Source organism: Urocampus carinirostris, chromosome 11, assembly GCF_059441175.1.
Source record: "Urocampus carinirostris isolate Australia breed hairy pipefish chromosome 11, RoL_Ucar_1.0, whole genome shotgun sequence".
Classification (NCBI taxonomy): Eukaryota; Metazoa; Chordata; class Actinopteri; order Syngnathiformes; family Syngnathidae; genus Urocampus; species Urocampus carinirostris.
Window position 1 is genome coordinate 31218499 of NC_142359.1, and position 27017 is coordinate 31245515.

At 41.1% G+C, this 27017-nt stretch overlaps 1 protein-coding gene across 3 annotated transcripts; it reads left to right on the forward strand.

Moving 5' to 3' along the window:
• Positions 1 to 1338: 1338 nt before the first annotated feature.
• On the forward strand, positions 1339 to 26240 carry LOC148357066 (protein phosphatase 1H-like). 3 transcript variants are annotated; one of them, XM_088346603.1, is made up of 10 exons: positions 1339 to 1980; positions 10070 to 10259; positions 12407 to 12784; positions 14985 to 15097; positions 15178 to 15262; positions 17927 to 18045; positions 18143 to 18206; positions 19565 to 19672; positions 19762 to 19913; positions 21965 to 26240. In XM_088346603.1, the coding sequence occupies exons 1-10, from the start codon at positions 1745 to 1747 to the stop codon at positions 22110 to 22112; spliced, it is 1593 nt and encodes a 530-aa protein (XP_088202729.1). In that variant the 5' UTR covers positions 1339 to 1744; the 3' UTR covers positions 22113 to 26240. The 3 variants fall into 3 exon arrangements, with proteins under 3 accessions (XP_088202729.1, XP_088202730.1, XP_088202731.1); XM_088346604.1 differs by lacking the exon at positions 1339 to 1980 and adding an exon at positions 2185 to 2331; XM_088346605.1 differs by lacking the exon at positions 1339 to 1980 and adding an exon at positions 2240 to 2351.
• The last annotated feature ends 777 nt before the right edge of the window (positions 26241 to 27017 follow it).

A 27017-nucleotide genomic window follows, 5' to 3' on the forward strand; every position in this document is an offset into this window, starting at 1 on the left:
AATTGTGTATACGAGTTTGCATGTTCTCCCCGTGCTTGCGTGGGTTTCCTCCGGGCACTCTGGTTTCCTTCCACATTCCGAAAACATGCATGTTATGTTAATTGGCCGGTCCAAATTGCCCCTAGGTGTGAATGAGCGAGTTGTCTGTGTGCCCTGCAACTGGCTGGCAACCAGTTCAGAATGTCCCCTGCCCACTGCCCGAAGATAGTTGGGATGGGCTCTAGCACCCCCCGCGACCGTACTGAGGATAAGCGGTGCAGATAATGGATGGATGGCATTCAGGATGTGCACGTAATCATTACCAAGTTTACAGCTTCCTTAACCGCTCGGGTCAAAAGGGGCACATCTTCCTGTGGTGTGTCTTGGGCAAGTACAGCCTGGTGGCGCTCATCCCACTCCAGGCTGAATATTTGGATAGGGGTTTACTCCCCTACATGAAATAGATAGTGCTGGTTTCCATGGTTATGAGTAGCAGAACCCTCCCAATATGACTCAGATACTGCACCTTCATCATATGGTCGCCTTTGTTTTTTGGGTGTAAAGCAATGAGCCAGACCTATACATAGGCGCTAAGGTTGTCGGTAATCTTTATTAGGGCCAATCATTTCATTGGCTGACCTCTAATGGCTGTTGTAGAAGAAAACTATAAACTAGATATTAAATGAGAATAAATTCGCATGAATAAGAGGTAAAATACAATGAGAGAGTGAAAGAGACAAAAATAGAGAGTGAGAAATAGAATGAGAATATAAAAGAGTGTGAAGGAGAAGGGAAGAAAGAAATAGAAAGAGACAAAGGGGAACGGGAGAAGAGAAAGAAACAGAGAGAAAGGGAGAAATATGGGAGAGCAAGAGAAACAAAAAAAGAGACATTAAGACAAAGAAAAAGGGAGCGAGGAAATAAGGGAGAGAGAAAGAAATATACAAGGAGACAGAAAGTTAACCAGAGAAAGAGTCAGACATGGGGACTTGAGACTTAGTGACTTGGACTCGAGTCGACTCGAGTCGCTGTTTTTATGACTTGTGACTTGACTTGGACTTGGCAATCTAAGACTCGGGACTTGACTTGTGACTTGACTTGCCCAAGAAAAAAATACTTGGGACTTACTTGGGACTTGAAGGTGAAGACTTGAGACTTACTTGAGACTTGCACATGTGTGACTTGGTCCCATGTCTGGAAAGAGTAATAAAGTGAGAGAGAAATAGATGGAAAGAAAGAGACAGAGCAGAGGGAGAAGTAAAGTTAAAGAAGAGAGAGATACAATGAGACGGAGGGAGAAAAGAAATAAGAGAGAAAGAAAGAGAAAGACAAGAGGAAAAGTGAGAAATGGAGGGAGAAAGAGGGGTAAAAGAAAAGTATAGAGAGAAAAAGAGCGTTTTGAATGGAGCCTGTTTCTTGTTGGTGGTAGGCCGGCTTTCGTCGACCATTTCAAAGAGCCGCCTCATAGAGCCGTCTCGTTCGCAAAGGACCCATCACTACAGCGTTCCCGTCACCCGGGATGTTGTCTGGTCTCCAGCTCTCCAGCCCGCTTGCTTCGCTTCGACCGCCCTAAGCCTTCTCCATCCTGCCCCCGAATCTCGCCATCCATGCGGCATTGAGCGAGCGAGCGCGCGGCCGCTCGTGCTCCCTTCCAGCCCTGTCGTCGAGCAGCGCGGCCGAGCTGGGGGGCCATCCGGGGAAAGGCAGCCGCGGCGCCGCGCACCGGCCGCCGGACACCCCGCCGCCGCCGCGACGCTCCGCCAACATGCTCACACGGGTTAAGTCCGCCGTGGCCGGCTTCATGGGCGGGATCATGGCCGGCGGTGGTTCCGGAGGAAGCAGCAGCCCCGGGTCGGACCTGCCGCTTAAATTTCCCTACATGAGGCCGGAGTTTCTTGGACTGTCTTTGGATGAGATCGAGTGCTCGGCAGATCACGTCGCCCGACCCATTCTCATCCTGAAGGAGACCAGAAGGTTGCCCTGGGCCACCGGATACGCCGAGTGAGTCGCCGCCACCCAAAAAGGGGGAACGGGCTTTGCTTTGAGGGGGCGCTTTGAAACAATCGTCTTGTGGAGTGCGCATGCGCAGACCCAGCCTGGGTCTAAGCTGCACCTGTTGTGAGCTGCTATCCTATGTTTAACCCTTCACCCCCTCCTCCCGTTGCACGTCATTTTGCGTGTTTGTTACAGTGGCTTGAGAGTGACGACACGCAGAATAGTAGGCAGTGATGCGATCGAAAAACGATTGATTTCTTCCACCATACATAACTCTTGAGGTAAAGGCCTCACGCTGCATTCCAGAAAAGTGGGAACTTGGATTCCTCCCACTCGGATGGTACCTGATCCATACCTGTACGTTTTTGCCGTACAAAGTACGTTTATTATGCAATTTAAGACGTGTACGATGCACAAGAAAATCTGTACGGAAAAACGCAAATTTGTCAATGATTGGTACCATCTGGTATACACCGACTATCACAAAACGGCAAATCAATCAACTCAAACCAGTTCACCGCAGTAGGCTCTAACTCGGTATCGTTTTTTTTCGTTTCAAATGAAGCGAGCGGTTTGATGCTAAATATATATATATGGTGTACGATTATTTTGTATTTTGTACGGGAAAATAGGACAGTTTGTAGGGGCATGGAGCCGTGGAGGTTGACAGGTATGCAGATCCGACCTCAATGCCTTCCAAGCGAATGTACAAAGATGCTGATCGCCTAAAGTCGTTCTTTATTTTGACATTTAGACGTCCAGAAAACCCACCTTCTGGCAAGAGGTAAAATTGTGGAGGAAAAATGGCAGCTGACGTCAATAGCACAGAAATAATTTATGTTTATAATTGTTAAAATGATGTTTTACCATTCATAAATCTTGGGCACCGCCATTTTGTTGAGTGACATCAGAGTGAAGCAACTCGATGAAATCGGGGTACATATTTTTCCTCCGACTTTGCAACTGTGACCTCCCACCTACAGTGTCATTTTTTATATATACTCTTGGTCGTAGGTTGGAGAAATCCCACTTCCCACTTTAAAGTGCAGCATTATGATTTGACTTGGAACATCTTTACTGGTAACACATAAACATCAGATTTCTACAAGTTGAGTTAAGCATCTAAATCAGGGGGCGCCATTGTGGTGTCCATGGTCACCAGGCAGTCAAGTTATGTTTATTTGTACAGCCCCTTAATCACAAAAGTCTCAAAGGGATGCACAGACTACATTCCCTGATCTGAAACCTGCATGACAACAAGGAAAAACTCAAAAACCTCAGCATGAGGAATATGAAGAAAGGGTAATTCCCCATCCAAGATCACCAGGCTTCAATGGATGTTGCAAAGGCATACACAGATATAATCTATATGAAGTATAGGTAATAACAATGTCCAGTTGACAGTTTCCTGTTCCAAAATCTTGACCACTGCAGCATACATGAGTATGAGGTAAACATCACTCATAGGTTATTAAATATAGGTGTGTTTTAATTTTAGATTTAAACACTTCCACTGAGGTTGCAGATTGAATCTCAGAAGGCAGAGCATTCCACAGCAACGGGGGGCTGAATGAGAATGCTGTCGAACTTTCGGATATCTTCTTGGCTCTTGGGGTCACTACTAGTCCAGTGTTTTCCAGGAACATAATCTATGCACAACAAAAACCTAAAATCATATCTTAAACTGACAGGGAGCAGGTCAGCTATATTGGGGTATTGTGATAAAAAAAAAAGATCCTTGTCCTGCTTAAAAGCCATGTTGATGTATTTTTTTACCAGCAGTAAATTTTTGATGCTAAACATCGGGAGACCAGTGAATAGTACATTACAGTAAATGACACTGTCAGGAGACAGGACCAGAACAGAGGCAGGAAGGGAGAACTCATTTGCGCTGACGATCAGTACTTTTATTTAGCAAAATAAAAGTCGTCCAACACTCGGGGACAAAACAAACAAAAACAGGCTTTACAGGCAAACAGGAACTCAGACTAAAAATACTCACAAAAAAAGGTTTTAATCAAAACGTGCAAACACAGGTTTCCTCCAGACAGACAGAACAGAATAATGCAGAACAGAAAACGCAATGAACCAGCAACCCGCAATACCCAAAACCCCCCTTAAGAAGCAAACACGCAAATTAGGCGACCTGCTTCAGCCGGTGCCCAGGGGGCAGGGCCAGCCGGTCGCCATGGCGACCATGCTGGCCATGACAGAGACAGGAGGTACAACACACATGAATTATAATCTCAGCATCAGACTGGGACAGCACTGGGCGAATTTTTGCAATTTTGCAAAGATGGAAAAAAGCTGTTGTAGACCTGGGTGGAAGCATGTTAGCCTGGAGAGGGATGGGCACCACAAGAAATGGTGCCCCTACGACCTTAGTGGTTAAAGGATCCAACCAACCAGTAATATTCTTAAAATGTAACTGAAATGATTGATTAGCCCCCAAAGATCAGTGATTCTCATCTGGTCTGACTTCAGGAACCACCATCCCACCCTAATTACAAGCCGCGACCCAGATGAAGAAAATATGTTCACTTCTCAAATTTATTGAATGAAATGATTGTGCAGTTTGAAAAAGAGATAGTATAATATATTCATATTTTTAAAACAAAATGACCAGCAAAACTAAAACAACTTCAAGTAATAACATTCACTCTAAGGCTTAATTATTTGTTGATATTTTTTTTTTCTTTCATAAAATCTGAAATGCTTTACTTCAGTTTTTTGTTTTGTTTTTCAAAAATTAAATCAATCTCATATATTTTCTGCTGCATCTGCGTTTGGACACACCAAACGTGTAAACAATCTTTGTCGGTCTTTTTCTGTGGTTCCAAATGTCATTTTCAGGCAATTTTGGCCGTCAATGCTGAGATTTAACTCATCTCTGATAAGCAGGATAAAGCTCTACACAGGAAAAACAACAGCGACCAGATGAGGAAGGTGCTGTATTTGAGTAGATCAGGAGGTTTCTCCTGCTACTGGTAACCGTAGAAACCAGTACTCTGTTTCGTGTGGAGGAGTTAACCCCTACTCAAAAACGTCCTGGAGAAGGATGGTGAACACACCAAAGAAAGTTGTGCCCCTACATCCATAGGATCTGTGAACCATGAACTGTTAAGGAGTTTGAATGAACTTCAGGATTTTTTTTTCTTTTTTAAGCATTATTTATTCAAGACAAAAGTCCGTGACCCACTTTTATGTCCCGACCCACGAGTTGAGAAACACTGCCATAAAACCACCTGAGTATCCTACAGACTGTTTCCTAAACTACATAATGGGTCATGGTGATGTTTTAGGAAATTTGATTTCCGACTGGCATGATGTATAGTGGTTGACTAAGCCTATTTTACCCTCTAATGATAACTTTGAGATAATATCGCAACAACATATTATTCATATGTTATTTTAAAAATTCATTTGAAACCGGTAGCCCATCTTGCTAAATAATACCAAAAAAACTCGCTCTCAATTTATAAAATGTTTACGACCCCTGATCTAATTAGTACAATGATTATAAGATATTAATAATAATAATATCGGGGGTTTTATCATTTAATGATAAAAGTTGCGAGGAGTGGTGAACTGTTTTTCATAAGCGTATTCTTCACCAGCAGGTGGCAGTAGTCTATTTATTGATTACTTCGAAAACCTAACAAATTATTATTACGACATAATTTTTTAATGTATTTCAATTTAAAAAACATTGCTATGCTACTTAAATTTTAAACCCCTTTGAGCACTTTTTATTTATATTTTACTAAAGGAAAACATCTGATATTTAGATAGATAGATAGATATAGATAGATAGATACTTTGTTCATCCCCGAAGGGAAATTCACATTTCCAGCAGCATCCCTGAGCTGAGAAAAATCGAGAACAAACGAAAATAACACGGGAGCTGCTGGAGTGGCTGCCATTCGTGACGGCGCCGGAAGAAAAGATTCAATTTGAATCATTTACAAACAAACAAACAATTGAATCATGTACAAACAAACAAACAAAATATTCATGTTTTAATAAGTGGAGTGTTAATAAAATATTTCTGATACTGATATAACCAGATAAAACTAATTTTAAGTTACCTGTCCAAATGAATGTTGTGCCATCTCACCTTTCCCACTCTCTCTCCTGCAGTTGACTTGCTGCTTCTCGCTCCTGAAACTAATACTTACCTCTTTGTGTATTGCCTGCCTCTTTGTGTATTGCCTGCATATGGCGACACCCTCTTTCAGCTTGTCTGTCAGAACCTTGATCTCCTCCTAAAATGCTTGTCTAAATGTGGGAGCATGCGGCTTATATACAGGTCCGGCCTTTCGAGACGCCTAGACATGCTGTATCTAGTTTTTGAAAGGGGTTCAAATTAAAAATTAGGTTATTTTTGAATCAAATCTTTCATGATTTAACATTAAATATTAAACAAGCATCCATAGTTAGCATTTGTGACACTAGCATTAGCTCCTCAATTTGTTAGCATTAGCTGTTGAAATTACGCTAGCAAAAATACAGGGCAGGGACTACTGTAACAGAATTGGTCTCAGAGACAATCGAACAATCTTTTATTTTATAAATTACAATCTTGTTATAGTCCTTCACAATGTGTTAGCATCTTATCGCCCACTTTGAGTTTAGGTGAAAAGCACCAACGGTAAACAACATCTTTGGTCAACGAACTTTAGCGAAAAAAATATATAATTTACAGTATTCTGTGCCTTTATTTGGTATTCTGATTCGTAATGCTTTGGTGTAATATTAATTTCGAAAAGAAATCCTTTTTTTGTTTTTTATCACTGGGCGGCCATTTTGGCATCCCAGCTACTTTCCTTTAGGTAAAGACCAAACACAGATGAACTGTGATTGGTTGTAACTTATAATCTGATTTCAAACAAACAAAATAGCAACCTACTAAAATAGGTTTTGAAAAGGCAAGTGGATATATCATTTTCATTCGTGTTCTACAAGAAATATTCTTTGTTTAATTCTTTGTTTATACGAGTCGTGACCCTTAAAACAATTTATTGTTAGGATGCCCTTTAGGTTGACTGCCCCGTGATTCACCCGAAAATATCCGAATCATAGCAGAAAAGGTGAACACGTCTGCTGACCCGGCACACACACGAGTCACTTGTGTGCAGTGTAACTAACGGCACGCTACATTTGCGACACTTGGAGGAGAAAATTGGCTCTTGTAAGCAAAATACTTCCTTTTACAGGAAATAATCTCTTACCAGCAGGAAGAACTAAAATCTGTCAATTGCACAAACTATTAGCAGCTGTTTTATATCCAGATTGCCCAAATCTATCACTGAAAATGACAACGATGTGTCGCGGTTATATAATGGCATACTAATGCGGTACACAAGTCGCATCGGGAAGCTGCCGAGCACAAAACGACCCTCAGTCGAGGGTCTAAAAATAGTCGTGCTAATTCATCTCAAACACCCTCCAGTGATGTCTGATAAGCAAGCCCGGCTAACTTCCACGTGATAAGGGTTTTGGACTTTACCTGGCAGATCAGGGTTGTCGGAAGGCGATAACAGCCAAACCCTAGATTAGTGGTTCTCAACTGGTCTAATTTCAAGACCCACTATTCCAACCTAATTACAAGCTGAACTAAACTCAACTTTATTGTCAAATATGCTCTATCCACATTATTCAGCGCGGATGAAATTGCTTCCTCTTCATTGCATGCTAACATGAAACAGATAAGGGAAAATACAAATAACCAATAGCACCAAGAACCGATAGCAGCAGGTTTTAAGAACAAATAGCAAGTATTCCTTTGCCTTTTTACTTTTACATTATGACATTATATTGTTTTCGAATTAAAAATGTGCAAAGTGTAGTCAGAATCTAAGTAGAACAGTTTTGCATTCATTTGTTAGAAGGCATAGAGGTGAGAGGGTGTAGGGCAGGGAGGGAGAGTTTACAGTCCTGACAGCTTGATAGAAGATGTCCTTAAGCCTGCTGGTGGTTGCTCTGAGAGACTGCAGTCTTTTTCCTGATGGCAGCAGATTGAAGAGGCTTGTAAGATGGGTCAGTGGGGTTTCCTGCAACCCTGGTGGCTTTCATTCGTGGCCTGGTGGGATCCCTTCTCAAGGTTTCTTTTTTCCTCACTCTGAGGTTTTGTGTTTTTCCTTGCCCGCATGTTGGTTTAAGATCAGGTAATGGTGTAATTGTAATCCTGTGCAGTCCTTTGAGACATTTTGTGATCAAGAGCTATATAAATAAATGTGCCTTGACTTGACTTGACTTGGTCAGGATGCTCTCAATGGTGCCTCTGTAGAATGAGACCATGATAATGGATCAAGGCACTTGCTCTCCTGAATTTGCGGAGAAAACACAGGCCTTGGTGGGCTTTTTTGGCCAGGGATGGGATATTATGGCTCCAGGACAGATCTTCGCTGATAAGCACACCAAGGAACATGGTACTGCTCACCCTCTCCACCGCAGCACCATTAATCATGAGTGTGGGGCATGCTCGGTGTGCACCCTCCCAAAGTTGATAATAATCTTTTGGTCTTCTCCATAATTAAGTGGAGATTGTTGTCTTTACACCACTGAGCCAGACATTTTTACTTAATTCCTGTAGGTTGCTGTTGTTGATGAGACCCACCGCAAGCTACGACTCAAACTAGAAAAAATGTTCACTTCTCAAATGTATCCAACTAAAGGACTGTGCAGTTCAAAGCAGAGATAGTATGGTGTACAGTATTCACATTTTTATGAAGAATCAAAATGATCAGCAAAACAGCTTCAATTATATACTCGCATATAAGCCTACATCGCATATAGGCAAACCCCTAAAAAATAGATACATACTAAGAGAAATTCAAAATATGAATAAAGCATGTACCTAAACATCGGTCATAATTAACTAGTTAATAAAGATTATATACTATACTTTACGACTGTAATATATTAATACAAAAAGCTAAAACTATGACATTTGTAAACCAGCTCTTCAATAGCAGACATTCGTACACCATTTTCCTATTTCGCAATTTGTTTTTTTCTTTGATTCGATTGTTGATTGTTTGAGACCCATTATTACAGACAGAAAAAGGAAATAACACCAACAAAATGCAATAATATGAGATGTGGTCCATCTCAAGCATGCTGATTTACTGAATAGGTAGAAGAGATCGATCAGGACATCTACTGTTTAAGAGTTTAAATGACCCTCTTTTGGGTCCTGACCCACCAGCTGAGAAACACTGCCTTAGACATATTGGAATAGACTCGATGACGACTCCAAAGCTTCCGTCCATAGATTAAGTGACATCATTTGTGTAGCATGTCGACCAACACGGAAGCAAACGTGAAAAGTAATATTTTATTAGTGAGGACTCGGTTGTTGGAGAGGTGATCAATGATTACAAATTAGAGCCTACCTTTTGTAAGGAAATCTCAATCAATCAAGACTGTGTAATTAATTACATATTTTATATTTCTGTGTATGTAAAGGTTACATTGGCCAACAATTTTCCATCATTGACAGATTTTTTTCAAGAGTTGACAGGAAAATGTCAAGGGCCATAAACAGTACTACATTAAGAATGTAGCATGGTACTTTTAACAGAGAGAAAGGCATACAGACAAAGAAAAACAATAACGGTGGATAATAGACCGGTACAGGAGGGAATTATTTGAATTGACATCGCAAGAGTAGAGTGTAGTACATTATGTGATGTGAAGAGGCAAATTCTGTTTTTCTGACAAAACCACTTACGACTCACAGATGTTAGCAATTTAACATCACAGTGAGATGTGTCAGGATACTGATTTAATCACACATCCTTTGAGTACATATTTTTGTAAACATGTAACTAATAAAAAAAATATTCAGTGAAAAAGAAGCTTGGCCTGACCAAGACATTTTAGGCTCAACCGAGGATGGAATTCAGGACCTGAATTCGGGTTTATTATGTTACCTCTATTTAACGCCCATTACACAGAAGGACATCACCATTACCGGAACCCAGTCTTGCCATTCTACGTCTGAGTACAGCGCTCTTCTTACACTTTTGGACTTTGGCCTTTGAGGAGCTGGAGAAAACTCTAGCTGACAGATATCCTGCTTTTCCCACAGAGTTATTAACGCTGGAAAGAGCGCTCTGAACGAGGACCAGGCCTGCTGCGAGGTAGTGGTGGTCAGGAGGCGGCCCATGAGCTACTGTCCGCCCTCCACGCCCAGCAAGACCCCCACAACCAAGAGACGCAACTCCTTGCCCAACGGCGAAGGACCGGGACTGCGCTTGGACCACAGCAAGCTTGGCGAGGTAAAATGTGTATTAAAAGAGTTAGTGGCAGCGACTTGGGGTGAGGTTCATGCCTGGTGATGCAGTCTGGTTTACCAATAAATGAACATACATCTTAATCATAATTTGATTGGCCGAGCAAGAAAACAATCTAGAAACTATAGCATAGGAAACAAAAATAATTTATTGTCTTACGTTAACTCATAGACTTACGTTTATGAGACTCTGGCGGGACCTATTAAACTCTCCCAGGCCACCAGAATCTTACTTTGTTTAGGAAACACATTAAAGTAAAAAAAAGATCCTGTAGCTTTCATAAATGAAATTATGAAAAAACAAGAAAAAGGTTAGGTTTGGGAATTAACTGATTTCTTTAAAAATCATTTAAAAAAAAATATAATTATATTATTTTGAATGGCGGCACGGCGGCTTTGTGGTTAGCGCGCAGTCCCACGGTCCAAAGGTTCAGGGTTCAAATCCGGCTACCACAACCTCCCTGTGTGGAGTTTGCTTGTCCTCTCCGTTTTCCTCCGGGGAATCCGGTTTCTTCCCACATTCCCCAAAATGCATTCCAGGTTAATTGGGCAGTCAAAATTGTCCTTCGGTGTAAACGAGAGAATAAGTTGTCTGTCTCTGTGTGCCCTGGGACTGGTTAGCTACCAGTTCAGGGTGTCCCCTGCCCACTTCCCGAAGATAGCTGTGATGGGCTCCAGCACCACCGCGACCCTAATGAGGATAAGCGGTGCACATAATGAATGGATGGATGGATAATTTAGAATTATACCACCAAATTTCTTAATACTGTTTCCCCAGTTACTTGCTCTGTACACTCCACGCATCGGCCCGGTATTGCAGTACCTCCGGGAACGGTGCATTCGCAATGATCGCAGCAAGGCTTTAAGGCCAGGACCTTAGTTTGGCCTTTTGGCTGAGAGTAAGAGTCCCGGCTCCTAGGCTTTGTAGCGTATTATGAACTGACCAATAACGGATAATGGATAATGAATAAAGAAGATAGAACAATAACCCCTTAAAATGTCTTAAATCCAATTTCAAAAGTCTTAAAAATGGGAACACATTAGTATTTTTCATATTTGTTTGAACTAAAAAGATTTTGTAACATTTTCAACTGTATTTTTTAATAATACACCGATTTTCTTTTGTGGCAACATAGCGTGACCTCAATCACGAAACTGTGAAAACGGTGATGTGGTTTCAGTCCGGCCTTTCGAAGCCGATGCATGTCTTAGGTCTACCCACATTACACATAGCAAATACACATAGCTTTCAGTCGCTCTACCCCCCAGCTCTGGAACTCATTGCCGCCTGACCTCCGAAATTCTGCGACCCTGTCCACCTTCAATTCAGGACTCAAAACTCACCTCTTCAGACTTGCCTATTCTTGACCATATGCCTCACGCACCTCTTTTACCCCTAATGTGTTTTATCTGCTATTTATGACTTGCTTGTTTTACTCTTGTTTTACTCTTTGTTTATTGTTGTGTCCTACTCATATGTACAGTAACCTTGGGTGTCCTGAAAGGCGCTTCAAAATACAATGTATAACTTTTATTTTTTTTCCAGTACCATTAAGATATTTACATTTGCGAGTTTTAATCTCGCATGTACATTTATCAATACGTGTGATTTATAGATCCTGAATAATATCAAATATATTTCTGGATCTGAACAATATGTGTGTAAATATTGTTGAGACAAATCTCTCCCCATAAAGGTGTTGGGTAAAATGACAGTAATATGTAGCTTACATTTTCAGTTGCAGGAAGTTCTTCCAATTACAGTTTGCAAGTTTTTGCATTGCCCATAATACATCTCCATTGTTGACATGTCATTCTTGCACTAATACAGATCTTATAGTGCTCTGTTAAGGTGCAGCATACACCTGGGCTCTTTTTGGCGGGACCCATAGGGGGCGATGACGCTTCATAGGACAATGCCATACAAACTAATAACAGCTACCGTTAATCACAAGGGAAGAAGAAATTCAATGGAAAAGCAAAGCCACCAAAGAGCGGTGTCTGCGTCATTTTGAAGCAGATTTGTTGTAAAACATGGCAACTATTTCTAGCATTTACAAGCACTACACTCAAAATTAAATCACTTGAAGCACCCGTACAAACCCAGAATTGTGTTATGATTTTTCACACCAGGAAAACGAAGGCCTGGTGTTCCACTACTGGGCCTTATTCGACGGGCACGCGGGGTCCGGTGCCGCTGTGGTGGCCTCTCGCCTTCTCCAGCACCACATCGCTGGTCAACTGCAGGCCGTCATGGAGATTTTGCACAACCTGGCCTCCCTACCGCCTACCATCTTAGGCGAGGAGCCCGATGGCAACTCCTACCTGCAGCAGGGCAACACGCCGGGTCCCCACCAGCGCTCCCTGACCAGGGCCGCCTCGTTGCGGGGCGCCGCCGGGGCCCCAGCCTCACCCAGCAACACGCCGCCGCCGCCGCGTTTCTTCTCAGAGAAGAAGATCCAGCACGAGAGCTTGGTGGTTGGAGCAGTGGAGAATGCCTTCAAAGAAATGGTAAGCTCCCTCGGGCAGTAAAATACAGTATCTCCTCCATTTCCGTGGTCCATACAGTCCACCCGTATCAAGTGAATTTTTGTGAAGTGTAAATGATATATACTGTAGTGAACTCTCGCTGTATAGCGATTTACTTTCTCCGGTCACGATACTTTGCCGATTTTCACCGAACATTCTCATTGGCTAGACAGTCGCCCTGCCTGTGTCTGCCTGTGCGTCAATAATGTCGCGGTTTAAGTTGTAAACATGTGTAAAACAGCTTGATGAACTTACATGAAACAATGGTGAGAGAAGCACTAGAGAAAAATGAGCTGCATCGCCTCAAATCATGACATGCAGTTTTAAATATGTTCTCTAGGTGTTGCCAAAGCCAGGCTCCACATGGAAAGCACCTACTGTTGCTGTATTTGCTGACTACCATTAATCATCCATCCATCCATTTTCTGTACAGTTTATCCTCACTACCACTAATCAACCAGAGAACAATGAAGAAAAAAACATTCTGATGTTATTTTACTAAAGATAAAAGTCAAGAGCACTTTATTTAAGGCAATATGAAAAAAACATTTTTTTTTAAAGATGGCACCTTGGTGTCCTTGCAGAAGTTGAAAGAAGCTTAAGTTCCTTTCCATAGTATATCTAAAATCTAACAACAAAGTTCCCATATTCAGGTAAACATTTACATAAAAATAAATAAATCAAGTCTTTTAGATTAATATATCAATCATCAAAATTATTGTTTGTATGCTATTTTTGTCACTTTCCTACTGGTTAAATAAACCAGTGGAAATGAATTCAATTGTTTTGGGGTTTGTTTTTTTTTGTTTTTTTTAACAAATGCACGGTTGAAAAATGCAACAAGGGATGAAATTTTAGTAAGGGAAAACAAATATTAAGGACAAAGAACCCTCCATTATCGTTTTATAATCAAACATTACATCCCTGAATCATAATTTAATTGTAAGCTTCTGAAAAGACCCCCCACACTCCAACTAAGTCTACCTTTTATGCCATTCATGTACTAGTCCGGACCTTGTAAGAATGTTTTTTTTCTACCCTGTTGTTGAAGGAAAAACATGAAAGCTTTCCATCCATCTATTTTCCGGCGCTCTAAAAAGGTTTCACATTGACATTATCTGTGTATTATTTTTAAGGTTTTTTTTCCCAATGAGGAAGTTTTTGAGTTTTTCCTTGTCCTCATGTAGGTTTCAGATCAGGGGATGGTGTGATGGTAGTCTGTATCCTGTACAGCCTGTTTAGACTTAAGGGATATACAAATGAACATGACTTGACTTGGCAGGCCAAGGGTCCCACATTGTCATTGTTAGTTTTCACGCTAAATTAAAGTTTGTAGGTCAAGTCTTTCCTGGTTCTTCGATCTCCATTTACTATTAAGAATAATGAAATTGTTTATACAACGTATACTTCAAATGCCATGTTCATGATTCGCAGACAGAAAAACGTACGAGGGTAGTTTATGCGAGCTGTAGGATTTTATAACTAAAGATATTTGTGATAAAATGATCACGTATCTGTATTTTGCAGTCATTCATAATTGCTAGTTAGCAGTGAGATTTGATGACTACATTTTTTTGTGATAAAAGATTACACATCTTGATTTTTGAGTCATTTATGACTGCTAGCTTGCTGTTATTTTATAATTATAAAATGTGATTTAAAAAAATTGAATCTGGCGTTTAGTTGTATATTGCAAGTCTCTGAGCCTCCTTTATGTCCTTATATAATTTCAAATCCATACCTTTATGTCCGTAAGGTCTCACTATCCTTTCTCAAGGTTTCCTCAATTTTCCTCATGCTGAGTTTGCAATAGTCAGTGGTCTGTGCAGCCCTGTGCAGACTCATGTGATTAAGGGCTATACAGAAAAACATGACTTGACTTAAAAATGTTCCGAAAAAAAAAGTTTATTATCTAGTGAAGAACTTTTATGTATGAATCATATATATTTTTATTTTTAAAAGGCTTTTAAGTTTTTTGCAGCTCCATCCAATCTTATTTTTTAGTCTCTCACAACTTTTTGCGTTGCTCATCTACGGTTTGATACTTAAAAGTGACAATGAAATTAGACGATAAATTGTAAAAATCCCGAGAACTAACTCATAGAAAACTCATGTGTGAGTAAGAGAGAGTCAAACTTGATACGGCAAGGAAACACTGAATATATAATACCTGTACAAACAGGATGCTCAGATCGAGAGGGAGAAGCGAGGCTACAACATTTCGGGAGGATGCACGGCTCTCACGGTTGTCTACATGCTGGGGAAACTCTACGTCGGCAATGCCGGCGACAGCAGGTGAGTCCACCATTACCAAACACATCTTTTCCTTTTATGCTATATGTGTAACTCAACTAAACGAGTTTCTTTTGCCACAGGGCCATCATTATCAGGAACAACGAGATTGTTCCCATGTCCACAGAATTCACACCGGAATCCGAAAGACAGAGGCTACAATTCCTGGTAATATATAGGATATTTTTTAATTTATTTTATTAGCAAAAACAAAACAATTTGTATATCATATTAATTCCAGTTTGTCTGAATATTTTTCCCCATTTTTTTCGATAGAGTCAGGCTGGCAATGCGACTTCCGCAAAGTAAAAAAAAAATCAGTTTGAAATATATATAAATCATAAATGGACTGCATTCCTACAGCACTTTTAACCAATCACTAAGGACCTCTCATAGCGCTTTACAAAGTACTTCACACTTACCCATTCACACACACAAACACGCTCACACACACCTCTACCCGCTTAACTGGTGCATTAGGGGTTCAGTGTTTTGCCCCCAAGGACGCTTTGACATTTAGCTTGGAGGAGCCCGAAATCGAACCTGCGACTTATTGGTCCCAAGTGTGACACAAAAACTAATTAACAACAAAGAATTGTTTTTTTTATTCTTAGTTAAAGAAAAGATTAAAACATCCATCCATCCATCCATTGTCTTCCGCTTATCCGAGGTCGGGTCGCGGGGGCAGCAGCGTTAAAAGAGAAGCCCAGACGTCCCTATCCCCAGCCACCTCCTCCAGCTCATCCGACGGGACCCCGAGGCGTTCCCAAGCCAGCCGAGAGACGTAATCTCTCCAACATATCCTGGGCCGCCCCCGGGGCCTCCTGCCGTTGGGACATGCCCGGAACACCTCCCGAGGGAGGCGTCCAGGAGGCATCCTTATTAGATACCCGAGCCACCTCAACTGGCTCCTCTCAACGCGGAGGAGCAGTGGCTCTACACCGAGTCCCTACCGGATGACTGAGCTTCTCACCTTATCTCTTAGGGAGAACCCAGCCACCCTGCGGAGATAACTCATTTCGGCCACTTGTATCCGGGATCGTGTTCTTTCGGTCATGACCCAAAGTTCATGACCATAGGTGAGGGTAGGAACGTAGATCGACCGGTAAATCGAGAGCTTTGCCTTTCGGCTCAGCTCCCTCTTCACCACGACGGACCGGTACAGGGTCCGAATGACGGCAGACGCTGCACCGACCCGTCTGTCGATCTCCCGTTCCATCGTACTCTCACTCGTTAGCAAGACCACAAGATACTTGAACTCCTCCAATTGGGGCAAGACCTCCTCCCCAAACCGGAGGGAGCATACAACCCTTTTTCCGACTGAGAACCATCGGACTTGGAGGTCCTCATCCTCATCCCGGCCGCTTCACACTCGGCTGCGAATCGTTCCAGCGAGAGCTGAAGATCACGGCCTGAGGAAGCCAACAGCACCACGTCATCTGCAAAAAGCAGTGACGCAATGCTGAGGCCCCCAAACCGGACCCCATCCCCGCCAAGGCTGCGCCTAGAAATTCTGTCCATAAAAGTTATGAACAGAATCGGTGACAAAGGGCAGCCCTGGCAGAGCCCAACCCTCACCGGGAACGAATCCGACTTACTGCCGGCAATGCGAACTAGACTCTGGCACGGGCATACAGGGACCGCACAGCCCGGATAAGACTGTGCAGTACCCCGTACTCCCGAAGCACCCCCCACAGGGCCTCCCGAGGAACACGGTCGAATGCCTTCTCCAAGTCCACAAAACACATGTAGACCGGACAGGCAAACTCCCATGTACCCTCAAAGACCCTGCTGAGTGTATAGAGCTGGTCCAGTGTTCCACGTCCAGGACGAAAACCACACTGTTCCTCCTGAATCCGAGATTCGACTTCCTGGCGGACCCTCCTCTCCAGTACCCCTGAATAGACCTTACCAGGGAGGCTGAGAAGTGTGATTCCCCTAGAGATTGAAACATACAGGTCTTAATTTAATCTTCTATTTTCAGGACAGCAATTGTAGTTCTTAAGATTTTGATGCTATTTCTTTAAAATACATACATACATACAACATATCTTTTCGTTTTTCAGCATTTTTTTTCATGTTCTTGATTTTCTTAACAATTTTTTAGATTTATTTTTTCAAGAAAAGGATCATTTTATTTTTGGGAATATTTTGTAATGTTTTTTTTCTGAATCTTTTTGTTTTATTGCGTTTTTTTTATTTTTTAGTTTTTCAGATTTTTTTTTTCAGTTGTTTGAAGGTGGATTTGGGATGTTTATGCACCTTCCAGGGAAAAAAATCTGTTTGAAAAAATATAATAGCTGTGTTTAAATTGGGCTTATTAACAACAAAGACATTTTAAAATTTGCCATTTAAGGAATAACAACGTATTTTTTTTTAATACATTTTTGTTTTAGTTTTTTCCAAAATGTCTTTTTTTTTAAGTTTTTCTGGATTTTTCCCCCAGCTTTTGTAACTGATGCAGACTTCTGAAAAATAAAAATTATTTTTAAAATGTATATAAAATATCTATTCTGAAAAATAAATAATACATAATTTCCAAACAGACAAAGTGGACCTTATTGACCGGATAAAACAGTAGATACAATTTTTTTTATGTTTTAAACAAATGCATCAAATTTACCTCTGCAAAAAAACCTCTGCGTGAAAATCCTATTTTGCAGAAGTGATCAACTCTACTCTTATTTTCCAGACACTTTGTCTGTATTTCACGAACGTCATTTGAACATATTTATCGTATTCTCCGGACTATAACGTGCACCTAGAAACTTGAAAGTGCCATTTACAGTTCAGAAAGAACAGTATTTTTTAATCGTACTTGTGCATCTCAAGGGTTTTATGCAGCCTCACCTGCTGGGCAACGAATTCACACACCTGGAATTCCCGCGTAGAGTGCAACGCAAGGAAGTAGGCAAACGGATGCTGTATAGAGACTTCACCATGAACGGATGGTAGACGAGGCCGTGGCTTGAAAATGACCAATCATGATTTTTTTGCAACCGAGATGCATGTTTGTCACATTCTCATCTCCACTCCTCTCCTCAACAGGGCTTACAAAACCATCGAGGACGACGATCTAAAATTCCCACTCATATACGGCGAAGGGAAAAAGGTCAGCGAGATCTAGCTATTTATTTGGTTTCCTTGTTCATCCAGATGCAAGGTTGAGACCAATTAAAAAAACACAATATACACTCACTGGCCACTTTATTAGGTACACCTGTCCGACTACTCATTAACACTTAATTTCTAGACAGGAAATGACATGGCGGCAACTCTGTGCATTGAGGCATGTAGACATGGTCAAGACAATCTCCTGCAGTTCAAACCGAGCATCAGTATGGGAAAAAAGTTGATATGAGTGACTTTGAATCTGACATGGTTGTTGATGCCAAAAGGGCTGGTTTTAATCTCAGTAACTCCTGATCTACTGGGATTTTCACACATAACCATCTCTAGGGTTTCCAGAGAATGGACTGAAAAAAGAAAAAATATCCAGTGAGCGGCAGTTCTGTGGGTGGAGATGCCTTGTTGATGCTAAAGGTCAGAGAAGAATTGCCAGACTGGTTCGAGCTAATAGAAAGGCAACAGTGACTCAAATAACCACCTGTTACAAACAAGGTAGGCAGAAGAGCATCTCTGAAAGTACATTACATCGAATTTTGAGCCAGATGGGCTTTAGCTGCAGAAGACCACGCCAGGTGCCAGTGCTTTCAGCGAAGAACAGGAAACTGAGGCTACAATTTGCACAAGCTAATCGAAGTGGGACAAAGGAAAATTGCAAAAACGTTGCCTGGTCTGATGAGTCTCAATTTCTGCCGCGACATTCAAATGGTAAGGTCCGAATTGGCGTCAACAACATGAATGCATTAATCCATCCTGCCTTGTATCAATGATTCGGGCTGGTGGTGGAGGTGTAATGGTGTGGGAAATTTTTTGGGCACTTTTTGGCACAAATCGAGCATTGTTGCTGACCATTATGACCACAATGTCCCAACTTCTGATGGCTACATTCACCACGATAATACGCTATGTCATAAAGCTTGAATCATTTCAGACTGATTCCTTGAACATGGCAAGTTGACTGTATACAAATGGCCACCAGTCACCATATCTCAATCAAATAGAGCATCTTTAGGATGTGGTACGTGAGATTTAAATCATGGATACGGAGCAGACAAATCTGCGCCAACTATGTGATGTCATTATGTCAAAATGGACCAAACTCTCTGAGGAATACTTTCAGCACCTCGTTGAAACTATGTCACGAAGAATTACCTAGTACGGAAAGTATAAAGCTTGATGTAGTGAGAGATTATGGTGTGGATATCACACATTGCTTTGTTTATGTGTCCTCCCTCTCTTTCATCTCCCCCTTCTCCCCTCGTTCGCTACAAGAATTAAATAGAAAATCGGATGAAACCTGGCGGTCTGGTCTTGCATTTCTAACCGGATCGTTTTTTTTCACAGGCCCGGGTTTTAGCGACCATCGGCGTGACGCGCGGCCTCGGCGACCACGACCTCAAAGTTCACGATTCCAACATCTACATCAAGCCCTTCCTGTCTTGCCTCCCTGAGGTTGTTGCCGTCGGAGACCGGGGAGAAGGGTGTCAGATGCAGAACGGCACCAAAAGAAAGAAAACCCTTTGTTTCTTTGTCTGGTGCAGGTGAAAGTGTACAACCTGACCCAGTTCGAGCACGGCGCCGATGATGTACTGGTGATGGGCACCGACGGGCTCTGGGACGTTCTGTCCAACCAGGAAGTTGCTGAGGCTGTTACCACGTTTCTCTCCAATTGTGATCCGGATGATCTTCACAGGTTTGAAGCCCCCCTCCTACTTATTTCTAAGCATTATTTGTGGGCAGGAGCAATGTTCCCTCTAAGCTGCGCGTTTTAGCGCACAAGAAAATCCATCCTGCGCATGAAAATTAGGGTTCAGAAATACGAAATAATTTCAATCGCAGATTCGGCCGGAATTACAGTGCTGTGCAAGTTTTCGTCTCTTTCAGAGAAGCGTCTCTTTCAGCTCGGCTCACTAAAAAGAGGTGGCTCTTTCGGCACCCAAAGGGCTCTTTAAAAAAATCAATTTAAATGCAGTCTCTATATATTACCACATATTATGTAACATTATTCACAAAATTATTTGAAAAGGGGGGGAAAAAAGCATAAAAATACAAAAAACTACACATAAATGAAAAAAGAAACAAAAGGGAAAAAAAGATAATAAAAAATGAAGAAAAAAAGGAAAAGAAGCAAGATAAAAGAAGTAAAAAGTTTGAAAATAAAAGAAAGAGGAAACTAGAGAACAAAACAAGAAAAGGCTCGGACAAAAGGCTCGGAAAAAAAGAAAGAAAAGAAGAACATTTTTCTTTGAAAAGGGTATAAAAAAAAGCAGGAAAAAGGACACAGTTTGTAGGGTCTCTTTTAACGTGCTCAAGTTACATTCAAATAATTTGCGAAACATTCTTCAATTTCTATTTGTTGTTTTTGTCTAATATGTCTTTTTCAACATAGGGGGTATCCGTTGGTTCACTAACTGTTTTGATCTTCTATTTAAAATTTAAATACGCATTTATTGATGGGATTTATGAAAACATTTGCACCGTTCAAATTATTGAGGGGCGGGTGGTCATTTAATACCCATTTGGTGGGTTGGTTGGATCCCTGAACAACTCAGGTGGCAGAAGCACCATTTCCTGTGGTGTGTCTTGGGCAAGTGCAGCCTGGTGGCGCCTATCCTCTCCAGGCCAACATAGGTTTCCGTCCAGTCTCGAACTGGGCACCTTTCGCGTGATAGGCAAATATTCTGCGGTCCATTATCGCCAATCGCATTGTGCCGCGAGCAGAGGCGGAGCTCATTTTTGCCAGGCCTGGTGGCGCTTTGTCTCCTCTGTCCGCTAAAAATTAAACTGCACTCCTACTGCCGCAATCCATTACCTCAGATCGCATATTGCTGCAAGCAAGGACTGGCAGAGCTCACTTTTCTCTTGAAGATGATTTGACTTCTTTAAAACGCATATAAAACCTGCTGTTACTGCAAATGTCCAGCAGATGACACTAATGCACTAGAAATAAGGGAAATACGAAATGAGCATTTCTTGATTTTTTTTAATTTTGTTTTTTATACAAGTTCATAGTTTTCATAGAAACTATTATTCGACAAATAATTGAAAAAATTCGTTTTGAAGAAATTTTGATTTGTTTGCTAAATCAGTGAATTATAATTTATTTATTTATATATATATATATATATATATATATATATATATATATATATATATATATATACATGCATTTAGGATGTGTATGTAATCATTAGCAAGTTTACAGCTTCCTTAACCGCCAGGGTCGAAAGGGGCACATCTTCCTGTAGTGTGTCTTGGGCAAGTACAGCCTGCACCCATCCCACTCCAGGCCGAATTTTTGGGTAGGGCTTTGCTCCCCCACATGAAATAGATACTGGTTTCCATGGTTACAAGTAGCAGAAGAACCCTCCTGATATGACTCAGATACTGCACCTTCATCATATGGTCGCCTTTGTTTTTTGGGTGTAAAGCCTCATCCTGCTCTTCAGCAATGTAAGCAGCTAAAGGTTGTCGGTAATGTTAATTAGAGCCAATAATTTCATTGGCTGACCTCTAATGGCTGTTGTAGAAGAAAACTATAAACTAGATATTAAATGAGAATAAATTGCAATGAATCACATGCCATTTTATAGAAAAACGTGTCATAATTTTAAGGTTTTTCTTTAGGGGCAAATGCAATTTTTACTGGGATTGGACCGCTCAATAATTGATTTTCTGGGTAAAAAAATCAAAATGTGATCACATATACGTATAATGCATTCATTCAATTCTACTTTTCGTCAGGTATACAATGGCGGCACAAGATCTGGTGATGCGAGCGCGAGGCGTGCTAAGGGACCGAGGCTGGAGGATCAGCAACGAGCGCTTAGGATCCGGGGACGACATCTCCGTTTTCATCATACCGCTCATGTACGGCAACCGCCAGCCCTGAGTTTAGAACCAGGCTCCTTCAAAAAAGCCCCCTAAAAATATTTTTTGCACACGTTTTTGTTGTGGTGAAAAGCCCAAAAATTGTGACGCCATCAGGAGCTCACTGGCCACAAATGCGGCCGCAGTGACTCACCAGTGATGAGTTAGCCGCACTATATTTAACCCACGGGACTGAAATACAACATATGGGCAAAAGTTCCGTGATGCATTTATTAGGCTAAGGCCTTCCAATTGAATCAGAATTGTGAGGGTTTATATGTGCTCACTAAAAAATTGTAAAAATAGGACCCAAGTTGCCATAATGTAGCTTTTCTCTCTGAAGGCCAGATTTCAGGTTCCTGCAAGCTTAAAATGCATTTTAAAAAATATACCTCCTTGCACCACTCACAAATTGGGTACGTTTACATGCAGGCAATAATTGATTGGAGACGGAGTACTGTAATTCCTCACTACTTCACGTATATTCATTTGGAAATATATCAAATGAAATATTAAAAATACTGTCCACAATTTTAAATTTTACTACTCTCTGCCGCCATCTCCTGGCTCAAAGTCATAATCGCAGCCTCAGCCCTCAAGTACTAATAAACTCTTCTTTTTCATCTTTTTGGGGATTTGGGTTGGCGTTTGGACTGTATTTGAAACAGACATTTTCCTACTTTTACCATTTTCAGGCTTCACTAACAAAAAAACGAGCATGAAATCATTCTCCACCCCTCCTCCCTTCCCTGCTTCCTAAGGTCTTACGAGTCCCAATAAAGTAAGAAAAAAGCATATAGGACGGTCAGTTGAGCATTGTTAACACATACTCATAGAGAAAATATTTTTTTGCCGACATTTAAAGCCACCTTAATCGATACAACCCACCTTTAAACCAAAAAATGTAAGCCTTGCTTCCGATTTCAGAGCATTCTTTTTCCCAGTTCAGGCAGTTGAAGCGTGTCATCGTAGCCCGCTCAAAGTGAGCTGTACTGTGTGGCCGCGATCCAATACCGCTGATAGACTATTGCTGGGAGCAGGGAATGAAGCACCAAATTTGTGGCAAGTGTGGTGGCTCATTTTTTCATGTTCTTTCCACTTATTGAAATTCTGGAGCTATCCGAATGAAGTTTAAATGCCTAAAGGCGAAACAAGAGCGACACCATTGTACAAATAGGCGTTGTTTCCGTTAACTTTAGAACATCAATATACGATTATTCCATTCATGTCACTCACCAAATCCAACAAAAAAAAAAAACTTGCTTGTTTTTGACCTCTATTGCAGTTCCCTGTCTGTTTACAAATTGTGCTCATTAGTGGCTGGCCAAAAGCATAGATTTACACTGTATTTGGCTGGAGACTGGAAACTGTGGCATTCACTATTTATAAATACACCAGTGGCATTTTTGCCATAGGGGCAGAAAATAAAATGGAAATGTCCCGGAAAAATCAACCAATATATATCGGGCTTTTTAGTAAGTAAACTGGAGTTTGTGTGTCCGTCTCTAACCAACAAATCCTACATCGCTTTGTGGCAGCAAAATATCCAAAATGAGGAAAACTGGGAGTGCACACAAGCAATCGGATCACGCAAATACGCTAACATGCACGAACAATCGGGAAAAAAAGGACTAACTCAACCTTCAAAATACAGTACTCTTAATCGGATTATTGTGCGCATTGACGTGGCTTACATAATCGGAATACAATTGTCAGGTGTACGTTAGCCGCAGTGCCCGGAAAAAAACTTCTTGACACACATTAACTACAATGTGGGTAAACGTATCCACGCGCCCAAAATCAGTTGTCCACGCCTTCATAAACATCAACAGACAAAAAGGGGGATTATTCCTAGTTTCCGTTTATAATCAGATTATGGCCAGTATGTAAAACGTTGTCAAAAGACTAAAAACGTTGTTGGGGAATTAATCAAATGTTATGTCAAGGAGGAACAATTCCCTGGAAATGAAATGTTGAGTGGATTGAATGCACTACATGAAAAGTTCATTGCACTTATATTTGACACTCGTCACTTAAAGGGACAGTGTGTATTATTTTGTGTCTCCTAGTGCTGATGTAAAAATAAAAACATTATTTAAAATAAATCAATATGGATTTAATCAATAATCAAAATACCTAAAATATATAAATGTGTTTTTCTTAAATAATTGTTGGTCAACAATCTTGCATTTATTTTACATAACACGAGCCTCCCCTAGAGCCAGCAATCTTGCCCTCTACAGGAACACAAAAACCAAAAATCTCTCGAAAGGCTGACCAAAAGATGAGAAGAAAATTGGTGAGGTTTGTTCATTTTGAGTCTCTGTAGTTTGTATTCTTCTTTGTTTTTTTAGCACTTGTTCTTGGTTGCACAATACAATACAGAGACATCTAGTGGACAAATAATACACACTGTCCCTCTGAAAAGTAGTTAATATGGTGGGTTAGGGGGGTTAATTGCTGTATGTGGTTATTCTGTGTAGATGTAATTTCTGAAGCTCGAGCCTGACCAGGAATCGTGTCAGGTCGGGCCTAAAATGTCAAACATTACGTCCGGGCCAAGCTGGGCTTCTCTCTCGCTAACTTTTTTGTTTTGATTGTCAGACCATCAGTGTTCTTTGTTTCTTTTTCATTTTGTTTCGCGACGGAGGATCCGCCACCCTTCATCCTCTCCTCTTCCGCAACGCAGCCTGCTTTGCCGGACTTGAGGGACTGAATCCATTGCGTGAATCCTCCACTGCACGATACAAAGAAAAAGAAACAGAACATAGGTGGATAACAACATTATATATATTTAAAAGTCTGGCTGAGAAAGGGCCAGACCAGCCCTCACAAATAAAATGTGAAAATTCGGGGGGGTTTCGGTCTTTGTCCTTTAAATCAAGTTAATGGGTCGGGTTCGGGATGGGTAGGGCTTTAATAGCTACGGGCTCGGCTCAGGCTAGATTTTTTTTTAGGCCCGATCTTACCTCTAATTCTGCGCATGCATCAGTTTGTTTGGGATAAAGTCTTCCCGACAAGTTGACAAAATTTACAATCCTGTCACTTTTGTCATTAAAATTGTCATTGTCTAGTTTTAGATCTGATGGAAGAGTTTTTTTCCAATGTTTTGGTGAAGAGTTTAGGGCTGGCATGTCAATCTCAGTTTGGCTAGGGGGCCGGATCCAGTATTTTTGTTGTGAGGCAGGCTGGATCAGTAAGAATGTCAACACCAAATTTTTAGCTCTATTTCAGCACTGTTATACTATTTAGCCTACATTTGTAGCCGACCCGACAAATTATAATCATGGATAATTAATTCTAGGCACAGCAAACCAGACTAGACATAAGCTCTTTCACACCTTTACTGCCTGAGAAGGAGCATTTGGTTTGCACTTATTAAAAAAATTAAAATCATAACTTTTGATAGAAATGACCTTGAAACTCGCTTCTTTTTATTGATATACTCAAAAATATCTGGCTGTCTGAATCCAGCCCGCGGGCCCTATATTTGACATGCCTCGGTTAGGGTGAGAATGTATTTCCCTCATTCCAACATAAAAAACTGACATTAAACAGGGAAGAGAAAGCAAATCAAAATTATGTGTAGAAAGAATCCTGTCATGTGACTCATGTCATGTTGAGCGCTTCTAGCATTTTTTCCTTCTGTACATTCCATTAGAAATGTGTCTGAAGACATTTCCTCATTGGTAAAATTGATTTGAAAGCCTGTTATTGTAAAACACAGGCTTGTATTGAATGTTCTTTGTGACTCGTCATTTTCAGCCTTCATTTCTGTCCAATTGATGAATGTATTTTTTTTCTTCTTCTCGCCCCATCAACTCAAGTTCTAAGTTTGAGGCAACCAATTGCTATAAATTGTGTAACCTCTTTAAGGTTGGTGTGCTATCGTGGCGGCAGATCTCGTTTGCTTCTTTCGGAAGTTTCTGTACTCGTACTATGAAATTTGATTTGTTTAGGGTGCCGGGATTTTCCTTACTTGCAAAACAAAACCAACAAAGATTCGGGATTGTCGTGGCCTGGTGACTTTCCTGCTTTGTGAATGTTGACTCTACCTTTTGTATAAGGTTCTTCAAAACATTATTTTCATGTTTAAATGTGAAACGTTACCGTTGCGAGGGGTGGGATGAAATAAAAGATGATGCTGGTGTGTTGTCTTAATTTCTTTTTGATTTAGCCTACAGAGTTTGTACACCTTTTTTATGGACAAATTCAAGCACTTTTTAAGGACTTTTAAAGCCAATTTTCCATTCTTTCCAGTTCTGTTAATAGAGGCGCTGGTCACAAGAATGAAAGTATAAACCTTAGTTTCAAACCACAACCTTGTTTTGGAAGCCTTAATTTGCTTTAAAACCCTTAATTTACACCCTGAACCCTAGCTACACATGTAACTCTACTACTATCCCTGTTTCAAATCTTAACACTAGATCTACACCTATTTTGAACCCCTCCATTGAGTTTAAACCTTAGTTCCTAGCTCTCAACCCACTTTGGAACCCTACATTCAGTTTAGAACCCTCACAAGGAGCTCACACCCTAGTTCCTAGCCCCGATCCGGTTTCACATTGTAACCTCTACTCTAAACCTATTTTGGAACCCTACATTCAGTTTAGAACCCTATTGTGGAGCATAAATCCAGGTCTCTAGCCCTAACCCCATTTCAAAATGTAAACCTAGCTGTAAACCTGTTTTGGAACCCTACTTTCAGTTGAAAACCCAACATGGAGCTCAAACCCTCCTTCCTAGCCCTAACCGTTTCAAATTGTGACCCAGCTCTACATCTATAATGGAACCCTACATTTAGTTTAGAACCCTCACAATCTTACGCCTTAGTTCCTAGCTCCTAACCCAGTTTTAAATCTTAACCTTTTTTGGAAACCTAGATTCAGTTTAGAACATGTAGCTCACACCCTAGTTTCTAGCCCAA